Consider the following 16730-nt stretch of genomic DNA (forward strand, 5'->3'; position numbering starts at 1 on the left):
CCAACTTCAACCAGCGGCGCTCTAAAAAAGAAGGAAAAGAGGCTGATTGGGGTATTATTATTCTGAACAAAAAAGCTAAGTCTGTGTATTGATATCATCTATTTTAAGGACATATTTTTGGAATTGTTAGAAAGAAAGTCGGCGTGAACAAGGGCTTCTGTTTCTGAAAAATTCAGCAACAGCATGACTTAATAATCATTAGAAAAAAAAGAAAAAAAAACATCCAACCAGAACACTCAGATAAGATATTTCATTGCTTATGTAATTAGATAATCCTTTATTTCATGTGACCTGTAATGCTAGCGACAGCTTTTGTAGCATTTCTATAAACTAAAGAAATAAATGGATGAACATAGCTGATATTCAACTATTGCGCAGATTTAATTATTAATTAAATTAAATGTGTTTAATTAAATTCATAGTGACAATAATTGTTTGCACTTCCTTCCAAAGAAGGTCTTAACATCTAATTAGAAAATGTACACTTTTATAACACAAACTGTTTGTGACAAACACTAGAATTGTTCACACTGGCGAGGCTATGTGGGTGCGACCAGCTCAAAATTTCAAATGATCATTTTCACTATATACTATAATAGTGACAATATCCAATATCCAACAACACATACAGTAATGTGTGAAGGACTTGAGCCGCCACTCATTTTTTTAAATTTTGCTTTCAAGCAGCCAGACTTTCTTGCAGTCTTTTAAAGTGGGCTTGAGCAATAGCCCTCCAGACTTTCTGAAGGTCTTTCAAGGATTTCGTTTGAACATTGGCTGCTTTTTGAGTCATGTCCTTATACCTGACTATTTTCAGAGGAATGTGGTCGTTTGGTTTGTTAAGTCATTTACTCTGACCGATGAATCATTTGAGCATAAATGAGCCAGCTAACTTAAGTGATAAACCAGTGTTGTGTCTAAACAAGTATTTTTAGGCACTTTGTCACTTGCAGCCTGTCGCAAAGACACATAATCCAATTCCAATTCCAATTCTTTTAGCTGTGGCTACAAAAAATAACAGAGTTTGACAGATATGAAAATGTATTTTTGCACCAACAAAGTATTCCTAAAGAGCTATTAGGCAAAAAATTAGACATATCTCTACATGCTGTGCAGTGCAGTGAGTCCTTATTAATTTAAAGGGCACTGGGTAGAGGACAAAAGAGTTAACAGGACTAAAGATCTATTGGCCGCAGACAAACAGTGTCTGAAAGTATTTGAATAATCTGAATAATCCAGCAAAGACCTGACAGAGGACTTCAGAGTTGCATCTGAGTTTTCAGTTGAGCCATCTACTGTTTTCTGAAGCCCTATCAGAAATGGTCTCTATGAAAAGGGTGGCTGTCAAGAAGCCATTCTTAAGGAAGGGAAACAGGGATATACCAAATGATACAAGGATTGGACAGAAAATCAGAGGCAACAGGTCTTGAGACCCTACCAGGAGCATATAGCTACCGACGACATAGCTCTGGAGATCACTGGACCACGCAAGTCCTTCCGCCCTGGCAAGGCCACGATCCAGGAAGGGGACATTTTAAATTCTTTATGGAAATAATGGACACTGTATCCTCCAGACTAAAGAGGAGAGGGACCATTTAGCTTGTTGTCAGCACTTTTTTTCAAAAGCCTGCATCTCTGATGGTATGGGGCTGCATTAGTGCCCATGAAACTGGAAACTTGCACATCTAGAAAGGCTCCATCAATACTTAAACAGTTTAGAGCAACTTATGCTCCAATTTTTTTCAGGAACATTGCATTTTATACAGCACTGTTATCTTTACAATGCATTTACTCTAGCACGCTTTCACAGTATATTACTGTATTTTGAATGATAATAATAATCTAATATGTGTGAAACATGGCATCCACCACCCAGCAGTCTGGAGGATAAACTGCTGGATTTATGGCAATAAATGTTTATGTAACAAAATATAGCAAGATATTGGTGTAAATCCATTGTAAATTTACAGTAATTCCTTAAATTAGATGTCAACAAAAAGGCCCCTCAGTAACTTGTTGTTGCTTTCATACATCCACCATCATCCACCACCATTCCTGCATCACTGAAACAGCTACTAACTTGTCATGTCTTCTTTAACTGGCAGTGATCACAAACTATCAAAAGTCAAATCCTTATCTCTGTGTGAGGTAAAAAAATAAAGACTTTTTAAAAGAATAAATTGAATAAATTGCTGCTTCATAGTGCGTATACTGACTCGCATATTATGAATGCCAAAATAAACTATGCAATTATCTCGCCTACTTCAGATAAAATGTTTCTTCATAGCTGTAAACTAGAAAATGAGAAGATGTGTTCACAGTAGAAAAAATTGTTCAGAGTTTGGAGATTGAGATTAAAGTACTCGGAGTGCTCCAAAGGTAAACAGAGAAACAGTTCTGTGCGATTGAATTGCATTTCAGATCACTGTACTTTGTCATTTAAGTGTTTTAAGTAGATTTTTCTATCTGAGTGACAGGCCACACTGTGAGCCGCTGTCATCATCCTTTGTTAATAATTTTTCTGATTCACATCTGTTCAGCCCTGTATTTTTGGAATCCATTGTGCTCAATGCAATCGCATGTATTATGCTGTCATATGTATGCATATGTGTGCCTGTATCGTCAGAAAAGGTCTTTTGGCATAACTTCATGAAAAACACATGCTTTGTCTCAAGAAACACTGAGAAATTATATAACCTCCCAGAGTATGGTGGTGTTTTTAAAATGAAAGAAAAAGAAACCTTTCGTCCATAACTTTTTATAGCATGGAAACTAACGTTTCTTGAAACCATTAGAAGAAAAGAAAAAAATCAATAACTAAACATAATTTTTATGCACTCCCACTTGTGTACACCCCATTAAAGCAAACTCAGAAGATTAGCCGAATTAGTTTTATAATAAATGTACATTTGAGACTCAATTTCCATATACAAAGGAAATGAGGTGTCATGTAAAAGTTTCAGAAACTTTGGTTCATTTCCAGTGAGCAACTACATTTGTGTCCCTTAACTACACAGGGCACAGTTTAGTGGAGTTCAGGCAACAGCAGGGACGGTTACATTTAGGAAAAGACTATGGTTTGATCAAAAATAGTGCTTTTTTTCTTGTTTGTGTAAAATCATCAATTTCACACAAGTGGTGGAGTCATCACATCAGTCTGAGGCAGGACTCCACCACTCTGATAGAAACAACAATGGAGGAGAGGCCTGTTGCTTTCTATAGTGATGCAACATCATTATAGTTTTAACATTTGGACTATTATTAATGTTGATTAACTGAATTGTAACCAAGCAGAATTTAACCGATGCGTGGTTTCAGATTACTGTAAAACCAGCTGTACTGACACACACAAGATACATACTTAAAGGCTGCATCTATGCTCTGTTGATGTGTTGTTGTACTGGAGTGACAGACAAAGAAAGACACAAATATGACAGCTGAAAACACTATAAGTTTATTTTCTCGCCAGCATTCTTTCTAAAGTACCACACGAAGACAGTTGAAACTGCAGCTGATCTAAAATAACTGTCATGTATATTGAATAAAACTGATATCTCTGATGGTTTAAACTGAACCTGTCACTTTTATTCTGCTGCATCATCATTCACACATATTAAAGTTAATTTTTCTGGGCATTAGTCAAATCACAATTTGAGGCTACTTGGATATTAGTAATGCCAAAAAACTAAGTAGCACTTTAAAAGTAATGGATATGTATCTTCTCTTGATGTAATGTATGTTTGTTGACGAATGAACACATTTCTGAATTTTAGCTTATCCATTCACTCCCTTCATTTACTTTATATTAACACCTAGTTAGTAAAATCACATCTGTGGATAGATAAGTGAGATATTGCCCTTATTCTCTTTTGTCTAACCCCTGACAACAGTATACTGTATAGTCACACATAAAAACAAGCAAATAGAATTGAATTTAATAGTTCTTTATACACAAGCTTGTAAAATGGCTCTAGACTTTAAACAATGGCCAAGGGCTTCAGACCAGTGTTTGCATCCACAAACACGCCCACACAGACACATACATCATTAATGTTAGAATGTGCTGGTTGCTTTGGTGCATTTGTTGCTTGAACTTAGATCGCTGCAGGAATCTATTCTTTAGTCAGACAGGACATCCCTTTACGTATAAAAAATTAATTCTATCGGAAAATTAAACATTTTGACAGAAACACCTTTTACAATTTACATTATATGTAATATATATATATATATATATATGTTTATATGATTTTGTTGGCTACTTGTGACTGTCTGCTTTAGATAAGGGGCACAAAGCCTGCTGCTCGGACACTGGTGGATAGTTATTGAAAAAAATAACAAGCACTGTTTCAAATATGATTTAATGTGTGCCTGTCCAAATATGTCAAAAGAAATCAAGAAAATAACAAATTTCAACAACTTTTATTTAAGTCTCTCTAGATTAAGTGCTATTGATGATTTTCACATTCAGAGAAAGAAAAATCTGTCATTCCTGTTCAACTGGACAAATCAGAAAAATTGGTCTTGCAAAGCAGAATTTCAATGGAGCACAAATGGTACAAGGACTTCAATTGGATATGAATTAACCAGTATTGGCTTACTGTCAAAAAGTTAAAAAGCCCATACAGTAGATGTGCTGCAGCGTGTAGCATCATAATTACCTTCAAGAGTCCTAAAAGTGAACCTCACTTCCACACAATTAGAGGTCAACAAAAAGATTACGTCAGCTAGACAAAAAATTACCCATGAAAAGCTGTTGAAATTGCTGCATCACATACATTTTCCAGGTTTCTTTCACAGCTACCTTTCAACAGCATGCTGTAATTTGTGATAGGGGACGATTTTAATAGTCAGTATTAGCGTCATGTAATTTATGTTGTACAAGGTTATCTAAGCTTAATCCTTGTTTAGTTGAAAATAACACGACCCACCCATACACTGAGCTACAATCTACTATCTGATCACTACATGGAGTCACTGTTGCTAAACAGCGTATGGTGTTGCTAAGACCTACATGATAAGGGCAGGTAATTGAAGTGAAAAGAGAAGTCACTCCACAAAACTAATGTGTGTTTCTTCATATTGGAAACACTTGCACGTCTAGCTATGGAGTTTTTTTATTTTCTTCCCATATCACAACAGCAATAAGCAATGAAAACATGATAAAAAGGTATGAAAACAGCAAGAGTTCAAAACTGTCGCATTTACTCACAACGTGGACCATAAGATTGATCACTGCGTGTCTGAATGGTTACAAGTGAATGCAGTGAGGTAAAAGAAAGAAAAAAAACTAGTTGAAATAGTTTTCAGTCTGTGGCATTTCATGTTTAAATGACATGACATGCCTATTGGTGAAAGAGTTGGTGGCTGATACTGTGAAGAGTAGATCACATACTGTTACCAGTTACTAGAGCTGTGGGATACTGCAAATTGCAGTAGGGCACTAAAGGAAATGTTCAAACTCCAGCAGAGAAAACAAACATTTTAGTTGTGATGAAAGGCTCATAGAGAGAAGAGAGAGAAGAAAACAGAGGTAAAGAAAACATGGGGGAGGATGAAACACGTATTTCTCCGGTTACACCTGGTTTGGTGGATAATATATACTGTGACTAACTGCTGTAAATATACAATGAGCTTACAACAGATTCTGACCTGACAACAAGAATAGGTTACAGTTAAATTACATTTTTTTGCATTCAGCTTACAAATCACAGTAAATAATGAGAATTTATCAGCGTAAAACCCCACTCCCACTCATAGGGCCAGCTTTACGGACGGTCTGTGCCTGCTGTTTTGGAGCTGAAAAGTAACTACCTGTAATACTAAAAAAAACGTGGTTCTACATTAGTGCATAAAAAAGACACTAACTCAGTTATATTTCTGCCTGACTTTTGCATATATATTTACAGGCATTTCCCTTTTAGAGCAAAAAAATTAATATTCAAATTATTCACACAGCATAATTTACTAAGCTTTATGCTATGCTACATTTTACATTCATGCATTTAGCAGATGCTTTTATCCAAAGCGAGGAGAATTAACAATCGAGTATATTTTAAAGAACAATTTACAATAAACAATTACAACGTCAAGAGGCAGCTAGACCACCTAATGCTAACCTATGCTTAGGTTAGTTAAGTGCAGTTCAAGAGTTTAAGAGATATACCACTGAAAAAAGGACCCTTAAATATATGCTTGACATGGCTGATTGTTGCTGTGAGGATGAGGCACAAGTCCTGAGCAACATTGGTAGAAGGGGAGAGAATCTATGTGATGGAAAAAATAAGCTGTTCTCAATTTGTGTAAACTTATTTAGAGTCTCTAAAGAAGATGTTATCAGAACAACTTCCAAGCCACATAATTCTTAATTTACTGGAGGAAATATAAGACAACATAGAATCTCAGACTTGGAGGCATGCCACAACTACTACACCAAAACTTTTTTCAGCTCTTCATGTTACTTCACACCTGCCTTATTCCTGCACAATCACGAACCATAAGATATAATGGCAAATTTGAATGTAGTTAAACTGACGAAAGACGTCTTTTGAAACTTATTGTGGAGATTATGTATCAAAGTGAAGCCGAGGGGCAGTCTTTTTTTATCAGAGCCAAAGCCCACATCTTAAACATTTCTACTGATGAGGTAATCCAGTTTGTACTTCTTTTGGCCTTTGTTGTAACAAGAAATAAGTTGTGTCTATGTTATTTTCCAGGTTGATCGGGTCCTGTTTGTTTGTGACTCCATGCTAATTTACACCGCTGCTGTTAAACTGGTAGACCAGTACAGTGTGATTAATGATGACTCCTGTCGTCGCACAGATCAGTATATCTTAATAAGTAGTTTGCTCTTGAATAGATCTGGGATCAAACCCAGAAACTACCTGCTGAGTATATTCTTTTCTAGGGAGACTTAGCGACCACCTCACTAACTTAAACTATAGAGAGGCAGGGTAATGTAATCTTATAAAGTTCAGTAATATTAACGAGGATATTAAATTAGAAATGTATGTATCAGATTATTTATCATTACACAGTAGAGTAGGATCAATGACTCTATAATCATTGTTATGAAATTGTTACTCCAAAAACCATTCTTTCTTTCAGAATTTAGTTTGCTTTTAGGGGAAAAATGTAATAGAGGCACATTTTAACACTCTTTAGTAATCAAACAGTGATGTGCTAGTGGCTACTGTAAACCAATATGAAGCAAATTACAGAAAATATAGTAATATATTGACATTTTATATCACAGTAGATGCATCGAAAAATAACAGCAAAATGTATATGTTTTAGTGTTATTTTACAGTGAAAGTTTCTTTTTTCCTTACAGTGAAGTGCATATTAGATGCAATGATTCTAAAGACAGCACCAATCTGTTTGTCATAAAAACAAAATGACAGGACTAACATACAGTATACAGGACCCAATCCCTCCAATGGGGAAATTCTCAAAACCCAATCCATTAGCAAACAACATGGGAAATCATTCAGCTGAAAAATGGGATCCAATCCACAAAAGTGACTAAATGGGGAGTCGGGGAGCTGAGCTGAATGGAATGCAATCCGTATTTTTCTAATTTAGATACCAAGCATCAAAGGCCACAAAGCCTTGAGAGAGAGCATTGTGCGCTCAAGACAGGTACTTGTTCAAGCATCACACACGAGAGGATACCTGCAGTCTGTTAGCAAAGTTAACTTTATATAAGAAAATGTATGTATTGCTGGACTGGTGATCTATCCAGGGAGTAACACAAAGTGGTGTTGGGACGGAGCTTCTGAATTGAACTATATTCATGCTGGTGTGGACATTTTTAGAGGATTAAGAATAAAAAAACCTAGTTTTTTAACAGTAGTAAGGTCTACAGGATAAAACAGAAATCTTGATTGTATTCAATCATGTGGTATCTCAGAAAGCCGCGATGTCCCTTGTTTGGCAGGTGCAGCTGCACAGACAGGAAGTTTACTGCACAACATTTCAACATCATAGAGCACAACTCAAAAGGAATTTAGCCTCGTTTGAAGTACACAAACTGCATAGAGTTTGTGATTTATTTGTTTGGGTTTTGAATTTCCAAAACGATGCAAAGATAAAATCAAATGTCTTTGCAACTTTCAGAATCGAACATCAGTACTCTTTTGTTTGTGCCTTCAAATAACACTTGTAAGCTAATATCAAGTCTAATTGTGGAGTTTCACCACATAATTATGCAATCTTTCCTCACTGCAGCACCATTCAGTTTTTTCCTCCATTATCAGGAACATCAAATAAAATTAATTTCCAGTTTATGGAAGTAGTGAACCACTTCTGATGTGAAAGAGGACTTAACGCCTCATAATAATACCAGACATTAAAGGCTCCATGCATTTTTAAAAGCCCCTCGACTTTCATTGAAAGCACTGAATGATAATGGTCTGTCTCTGACATCTAAACTCTCTTCACATTTGCACTCTTTGTTTGTTTTCCCATTAGTATATGGCAGAAGAAAGTCAACTATTAAAACAGCAACTCTAAACAGAAAGGAAAAGAGACAGAGGGTGGGATTTCAAAAAGGGAAAGAAGGTTGTGTTCCATCCGGAGAGGAAGAAATGTCATAAGACTGACAGAGGAAAGGAAGATGTATGAAATGGGGATATGGAGAGGAGGTAAGAAAATAATCAATAAAGACTAAAACTGCGAAAAATGGTATGGAGAGGAAAAAGTTAAAAGAAAAATAATGGACAAAGTAACAAGAAAACCTGAATAAGTCCTGATTGAGAGATACATCGAGATTTTCTTTCTGTAAATAATGAAACAGGACAAGCCTATCGTGCTAATTCATCAAATCAAAGGAAATAAGGAATCATCCCTTTGTCATCAAGAATAAGACCATGCTTTTAAATTAAGTTAACAGAGAAACTGTGCAGTATGTGCTGTTTATCTCAGTACAGAAATGGTTTCCCACTGGTGCCGACTTTTATGCTCACAGTATGGAGGCAGAACGTGACAGGGCAGAAAGCTCCACAACACAGTGTAAATATATAACTTGTGATTAGTTGATTTCTAATTCAAACTGAAATGCCAAATTTGCCGTGCATCTCTATTCATTGAAAGTATTGACTCATTCATGGCAGTAGAGATTATTTCCAGCTCTATGGAGCTCACAAGATGCTAAGGCATTCTAGATCTCCAGATATCACACTGATAAACTCTGCATATCTTAGTTTTTATTCAGGAGGAAATAGCAATTATGATCATATGGCTCTATAAAAGCTGACCTGCTAAATTTCTGCCTGAATGAAAAGGTAAAGAACAAGGAGATCTGAGTCTGTCTAATGTAGACACTCAACCTCTATGAACAAAACCACTTGGAAGAGTCAAACCTGCGAATCACTGGGCTTCCTGTTCACAATGACTGATGGATGCACTGGCCAAGTGATCAATGTAAGCATTTGCTCTGTGGCTACAGATTAAAATATGGCCATTTCCATGATCACACAGGCTAAGACACAGCTGCAGATCACTCAGTGACATGAAGACAAACAGTAACACATTACACTGAAAGAGAAGGTTTAATCTTTGATGTCAGTGAGCCCTAGTCCACAACCGCACTTAATAAAAAAATTCCTCTTAAGGCTCACTAATACTGTTTTCATGAGGATTCGGACATTCACTAATGTTTTATTATTTATTCTTAGGTAAGAACTGAATCTTAATACACTCCAGAACACATATATGCACATTTGAATGACTAGTTTCCCTCAATTGTACGACTTTAATTGCAATATACAAACATTTGATGTAATTATTTAATAACTATTTTTCAACTGCACAAATCATTATAGTATTTTATATAAAAAGCTGTACTAAGACCTCAGTTCACATCAATTATGTTGAGAAACATGCCACCCGATAATCAATAACTGACCACGCTATCAGACAATGACATATTTACTGCTGCTTCAGCGCTTTAGGCTCAGCAGGCTGCACAGAAGTATCCATTAAGGCATCCTCTCCAGACGACCCCTCCCCCTCATGTCTCAAATGCAAGCAAAACTGCTCCATAAATGTGCAAATAAGCAAAGCCAAACAAAACAGTTCTGTTGGTATGTGCCTGGGGGAAAGAACGTGCTGTTGGAGATGCATGGCTCATTTTCAGCGTGAAAGACTGGCATCACTCAAAATAAAGTTCAAGTTAAATATCTAAATCCAAACAAGTTAAATATCTTTATTCTTTAATAGTTTGTATTATTTTCTGTAGGTGTCCTGGAAAATGTGGCTAGTGTTCGTGATATCTGCTCCACCGCCTTTAGACTTTTAATTGGATATTCTTGACTTCTCTCTCTCCTCTTTTTCTTTTGACTTTCCTAGAGATTTCTGTGTCTGCAGTGCACTGTCCTCAAGTTTCATGTCCTTTCATGGTTGTTGGAGGTCTAGCACCTATTCAGAAAAGTACAATGAGCTTCTGATTTTCCAAGATACTGGATTCACTATAGTAACAATTCATTATCTTACAGTTTAAGAACATATCATGACACTGTTGTAGATCTTTCTTGAGATATTTCTATTGAAGAAACTTCATAAGAGCTTAAGTAAGGACATTAGGAGATTTTGCTTTATCTTTTATAAAAAACGAATATATAAATGTAAGAGGTAAACTAACCATAAAACAAAGCCATAAAGTCTTAATGTCAATGCAACAGTAACAAAACAAAAGAAACAACATAAAAAACTTAAATCAACACTCCTTGGCTCTGGAGAGACATTTTCTTTTACTGTATTAGATGGAGAAGCACAATATGTGTGTCCACGTGTGACAGAATGTATTGTGCATTAGTGTAAATATTTCCAGTTTCTCTCCAGCTTATCAAGTTGGAAAAAATCTGCGGTCAACATGTATCAGAACATAATCACATATGAACATATGCAGATTCATAAAACTGATAAAGTGGAAACCACTGGCAAAGACAGCACTGAATCTGATTCAGTATGGAGGTCAGCCACTTGATGGGTATGAAACGCATGAGTGTAGTTGGGCTCGTGTAATGCTAAATTCATAAAGCCATGGTTTTCATGTCGGCATGTTCTATTGGTACTTTGCATGCTGTCCGTAAAGCAAGCATTCATATTCTTCTGCTCCTCGTCTTCTCTGTCTGACATGTTGTTTTTCTGAATGGCGACTGATCCAGGTGCATGTCTATTGGTTCACTCCAACTACAGACTGACCTGGTGAAACCTCAGAGACTGGTGCACATTAAAGAAAAGGACATTGCACAGGGCTTGCACAGGAGCAGATGTTGAAATTTTGAACTTGCTTTGAGGTTTAAACTCTTTACATCCAATAATTTTTCTTTGGCCACTTGGGTGCAGCTTAACAAAGTGCAACAGCGGCATAAAGCGAGGTGGTCTGGGACTTTGGTACAATATGCTCTTTGTGTTTATCACTACAAGTATATGAACACTCTCCTTCAGCATGCACAGAATCAGTTAATCCATTAGATGAGCTAAAAACGTATATTGAGGAACTTTTACTAAATAATGAATGTCTGATATACTTAAGTACTTGTCAAACAAGTTCACACTGTACTGACTGAGCCTATCAGCAGCAGGTAAAATCTCTCGGCTTTATTGGGGGAAAAAAAAAACCTTATTAAGCTGCCAAAGTCATGGTCGTTAACACATGCCAAACAGCTGTGACTCAGTGCCATATCATTTTGTGCTTACACACATCAAACTGGCATCATGGAGTCAATTGAGTGACAACAGCATCATCGTTTAGAGTGGCGTGTTCCACAATGTCAGATTTCCTTAAACACAGATAGTTTTGCCTTCGTGACTACCTCCCTTGTTGACTCAGGAGCACATAAGCAGTAGATCAACTTCAACCCCTCATTCCCTTCTGTAGTTTTTCTCTACAGTGACACACAACAGAAGCGCATAATTCCTGGCTTAAAAGTGATGTGTGAAAAGGCCTTTCTTCTGTACATTTCTGTTGTAACAGAGTTTTATTCTTATATTCGGTGTCTGTGGTGACATTCCCATGCTGGTGCACCAGTAATGATGCATTTTCACGTAAGCCAGAAATGCCTGGTTTGCTGGTCAGTATGTGGGCAGGCAACAAGGCAACAAGTTTTTGCTGTTTACTAACTGGACAATCAGAGCCAGATTGTTTGCTTCAGGGAATGTCTGTCTGTGTATGTACACATGGCTCATGCATGAGCATGCCTCAATCTGTGTCATGTCCAGAGTAAGAAGCAATCACGCAGATCTTCCCACTAAATCAACTCTAGAAGGTCTAAAGAGTGGGAGGGAAGGAGAAAATAACAGAGATCATATATGATATTGTATTTCCAGTGACAGTTGCGCTGCTTTGACTTCATACAAATGTTACAAATAAAACAAAAGATAGGCAAGTGATAAAACACATGAACCATTCATGAAAACAGTGATGGGTAAAAAAAAGTAAGGGTGTATTTCAGTATAATAGCTGAAAGTGTCTGGAAGAGTTAGGAGTTTCCTAACTAAATCCACTGAACAGCTTACCCTGATGAAAGGAAATATATTTTGTGCACTAAATGTAAAGTGAACCTCAAATCAACCTGTACGTGTAGGCCTATTTCATTTAGTCTATTGACACCAACCTGTCATGCCCGGAGGGGTTTTCAGAAATTTCCCGTTGAAATTTTGAATCACCACATCGCACTTCTCTGTTGACTCCATCCTGTACAGAGAGAAAGAAAGTTGGGCTTCAGGACAGTGGTCTCTTAATAGTGGAATCAAACAAGCCGAAAAGGCTCAATAGTTATTCTAAAAGTGTGCAAAAGTGAATGCACTGTGTACGCTGAGTGCTGGCAGTATTGTCCCACTTTTTAGTTACTGTACACGCCTGCCTGTTAAAGCATCAGTGTTTGACTGTCTATGTATGTCTGTGAAAAATGCTTTAGGTAGGCCTGTGTGTGTCTGTGTGTTTGTGTGCCTGTGTTTTCTATGGGGTTTCCTATCCTTTGTCCCAGTTTAAAAGCTCCTTTCAGCCTGATCTGTTGTGTGTCATGTCCTCTTTGTCTGCTCCTATTCAGCTCTGTTCACCCAATCACAGCTCAATGACTAATTGCCTGCTTTGGCAAGCAAAAGCCAAAGTGTCAGTGTGTGTATGTGTGTGTGTGCAGAGGAAAATGGTGACTGAGTGTGTGTCTGGGATGTGAGCTTGCATGTCTCTGTGTGGGTCTTGAGATTTCTTCATATAGTCAGTGACCCAGAATGTATCACTGACTGCATTCTAATCGCTGGCACACTCTATGATGAAACTGAGAAGACCACACACACGTACAGAGACTGAGGGGCCAAGGGTGTAGCTATGTGCAATTGTATCATTGGTGTTGAAAGTCCCTCAGTTGTACATGGAAGTGAGTAATCTCAGGGAAATACTGGTTATTTCGTTTATCTTAAACAAGCACGAGGACCAGCTTGTGTCTTTATGAATTTGTGATTTTGTACTCAGTATATATTAAAATGCATATTTCTATAATTAAATGTCTATAGAGTATTTAAATGAAATTAGTTTATGGCATCAGTGAAACTCTAGTAGCAGAAACTATTAGACAAAGCATACTCTTTCCCTCATATTATGAGCCACAATTTACAACAAAAAAAACAAGTCCTAATTTTGGACTTGACTTGATTGTGATAGCTACCGAGAGGAGGATGGACCACAGCACGAGTGTTCTGAAGAAAACTTCTAAACCTCTGCCAATTTATTTGGAATGACAGTGATTAATCTACAATAATAATAATAATATCTATAGTATCAAAATGCCTTATCTATTTATCAGTTATCTTAATACTGTTAGAAAGTTTTTATCAAATTAATTAAGACCAGGCAAGACAGACAAAAAGACGATAAACTACGAACAGAATCTGAAGTGTACGTGAAACTCTTTGGGTGAAGGTGTGTTTTCTCTGTGCACATACCTGGCAAAGCCGACTCCTCTGCTCAGGCCGTTAGCGTCCCTCAGTATCCGTGTGGAAATGACATGACCGAAGGGCTTCAGCATGTTCTCCAGCTCCTGCTCGTCCATTGACACCGGCAGGTTGGATATGTAAAGGTTGGTGGGATCCTGCTCCTGTTGCTGTGGAAAGAAGACTAACTTTAATATCAAATGTAAAAAGAAGAATTCTATTTTGCCTGAGAGAGTTGGACTTTAATTGAAAACAATGACTGCTATTGGGTTGTGATGATTGCTGAATCTGAAAAAAAAATTGGCAAAACGTGTGTAAATAATCCTACTTGTAAATGACAAGTTATTTACAAGTAGGATTAATCTAAACTATTCTTGGGAACATTGATATCTCAGATATAATGAACTTGTGGTGGAGGAGCACAAATTAGACATAAAACACATGTTTTACTCAGCTCAAAAGATCTTTTAAAATTCATGAAAGTAGATTCTCTAAATAAAGCTTATAGCATGCAAATGCATGTAAGGGAACACTATATCAACATCAAGCTGCAAACTTTCTGGATTAAACTTGAGAGGCAAATTCTTGTCTCCTCTTAAGAGGAATGAATATTTCTTTGAAAAGGCATTGCACTTGCTCTATGCTCAGAAGCAATAAGGAAAACCCCTCCGGAGTCATTGATGTTAACAAAAGGACATCAAATCTTTCCAAGGGAATGAAGAAATCACCTTGTGTGCCACACAGTTAGTTAGACAAATATACTTCAATTATTTTAATTCTGTCTGGTTACACTCCATTCAAATGATCCACTGCAGGAGACCAAAGTCTGTGTGTGTGGTGCTTGCAAATTAAAGAGGTTCGGATGCAGGAAAGGGTGTGATGGTGGGTAAGCTATTCTAAAGAACCAGCTACAGAGAAAGAAGCATAGTTAATGCATGTTCCATGAATCAAATAGACTTTTTCAAGCAGTTATTTCAGAATTTCATGAAAGCTATTTGGATACACAGACCCCTAGAGTGCCGCTGTGGTTGCTGTAAATGGTTCTGTGATGTTTCATAAGCGTTCACGGCTGTGTTTCTCCCCGGTATAGTAATGATGCTAGCTTATTTATCATAAGCTTCACATTTAATAACTTTGCAAATCTTGATGGTAGGGTAGATGTATTACTGCAAGAGGCTTCTTGAAAATACTACACACTTGAGTGTTTGAATTACAGCATTATACATTTCATTTTGATCAGTGCCCAGATGTGTCAGGAAAGCCAACATTTTATCACACCTCCTCACCACCGCTCAGACATTTGCTCCCTCTGTTGACAAAAATTTTTACTTATACACTAATATGCATATATTCTGTCCAAAGTTGTATATATAAGATGTTAAGTCTGATTACAGGAATAGGATAAACAATAAGTATGTGTGCACATGTGTATATGTGTGGGATTCTTGCTGGGTGAATAGTTGTGTGTCTTTGTGATCTAAAAAGTCTCATAGGACTCACTACAAACCTAAATATTTCCTTCAGCCATGACTAATTTTCCTATGCATTAACCTGCGATGTCTGAAGAGTAGAGGTACCAGTCCTGCAAAACTGTGACCAAAGCAATCTATGTAATAAGTGATTTAGAATAGGCAGAACAGCTCCGCTGAAGTAGTCTGAAATATTTGACCATTCATTATGAATTCCAAATATCTCTCTGTGTCAGTGAAGATTTTCCTTTGACATAAAGTCCATTATAGAGGGTGGCATAGTTGTCTTTCCACATGGGGCAACTGGCTTTGGATATTATCTTTAACATTTGTGTGCACGCTTGTGTGCGCTCACATTCATGAAAGAGAAGGGAGATGAAAGCTGTGACATCAAAGCCAAAGAATGTAACAGCTGTGGTATCTGCTATTGGTCTTAGATTTATCTCCATGAAAGAGTTACGTCACTGAAAGTCTTCTGCTTGCTTCAGATCTGGGTGAACTAAAGTGAGCATCGCCACATTTTAGAACAGAATTTATATAAATGTTTTGGGGGGGATTAGAATCAGTGTTTCATGTCAGTCAGGTGGACAGATTGACTTAAAAACAGGTTTAATGGTTGCTATTGTTCATTCCATTCAGAAAGGATTGAAGCTTCCCTAATATCTCTGTCTTAGTATCTTAAGATCTCAAAAAAGAATTCAACAGCAACAAAAGAAAACAAAACAACTGCTTAACAGTTTCAGATTACTACTGCTTAATGTCAGCAGCAGAAAAATCTTCTGGTACCATTTTTGCACTATTCTGTCCAAAATCCAGAGCTGTTAATTCTGTCCCTTATTATCATAGTGAAGCAAATTCAGAAGGGATAATGTCAAAAACGAGCAGAAAAAATTACTTCAGTAAAGAAGAAACCCGTTTCAAAGTTCACTTAGGTACAAACCAAATCCATTCTTTAATTACTTTGAGTTTTATCCACACTTTAAATAAGAAAAAATCATTTTTAAACATTTTTTATTTTAAAAGCCTACAGACATGTGTCTGACAATACAATTAGCTTCCCGGTGATACTTCCATGAGATGGTTTATTCCAACTGACAAGCTGCAGCACAGTGATTCAGAAGTATTGGGTAAAAACATTGTATTAGGTCCTTGGTTGACACATAGTGGATTTCTGTACTGCTGTAAAAAAAACTTTTAAATTAGAGAGAGGAACTTTAAGGCTCTTGATAATGTAGATACTCCTCATGAGAAGGCTTAGCAGTGAAATAAAGTCTAAAGCTAATAAGGCTAAAGTTAGAGAAGGTACAACCGTACACCAAAATCCCT

The 16730-nt window shown here is 36.9% G+C and overlaps 1 protein-coding gene across 2 annotated transcripts in view; it reads right to left on the minus strand.

The window, feature by feature from the left end:
- Window positions 1-16730, minus strand: part of LOC140316721 (RNA-binding motif, single-stranded-interacting protein 3-like) — a 123430-nt gene that overhangs the window by 27263 nt on the left and 79437 nt on the right. For both annotated transcript variants that reach the window (XM_072394665.1, XM_072394664.1), the window contains exons 5-6: window positions 13948-14105; window positions 12621-12700 (exon numbers count right to left, since the gene is read on the minus strand). In XM_072394665.1, coding sequence (XP_072250766.1) covers window positions 12621-12700; window positions 13948-14105 — 238 coding nt within the window. The remainder of the gene's footprint in view (window positions 1-12620; window positions 12701-13947; window positions 14106-16730) is intronic.

This window comes from Leuresthes tenuis, unplaced genomic scaffold (genome assembly GCF_036924035.1).
Source record: "Leuresthes tenuis unplaced genomic scaffold, fLeuTen1.0.hap1 SCAF_10, whole genome shotgun sequence".
Lineage (NCBI taxonomy): Eukaryota > Metazoa > Chordata > Actinopteri > Atheriniformes > Atherinopsidae > Leuresthes > Leuresthes tenuis.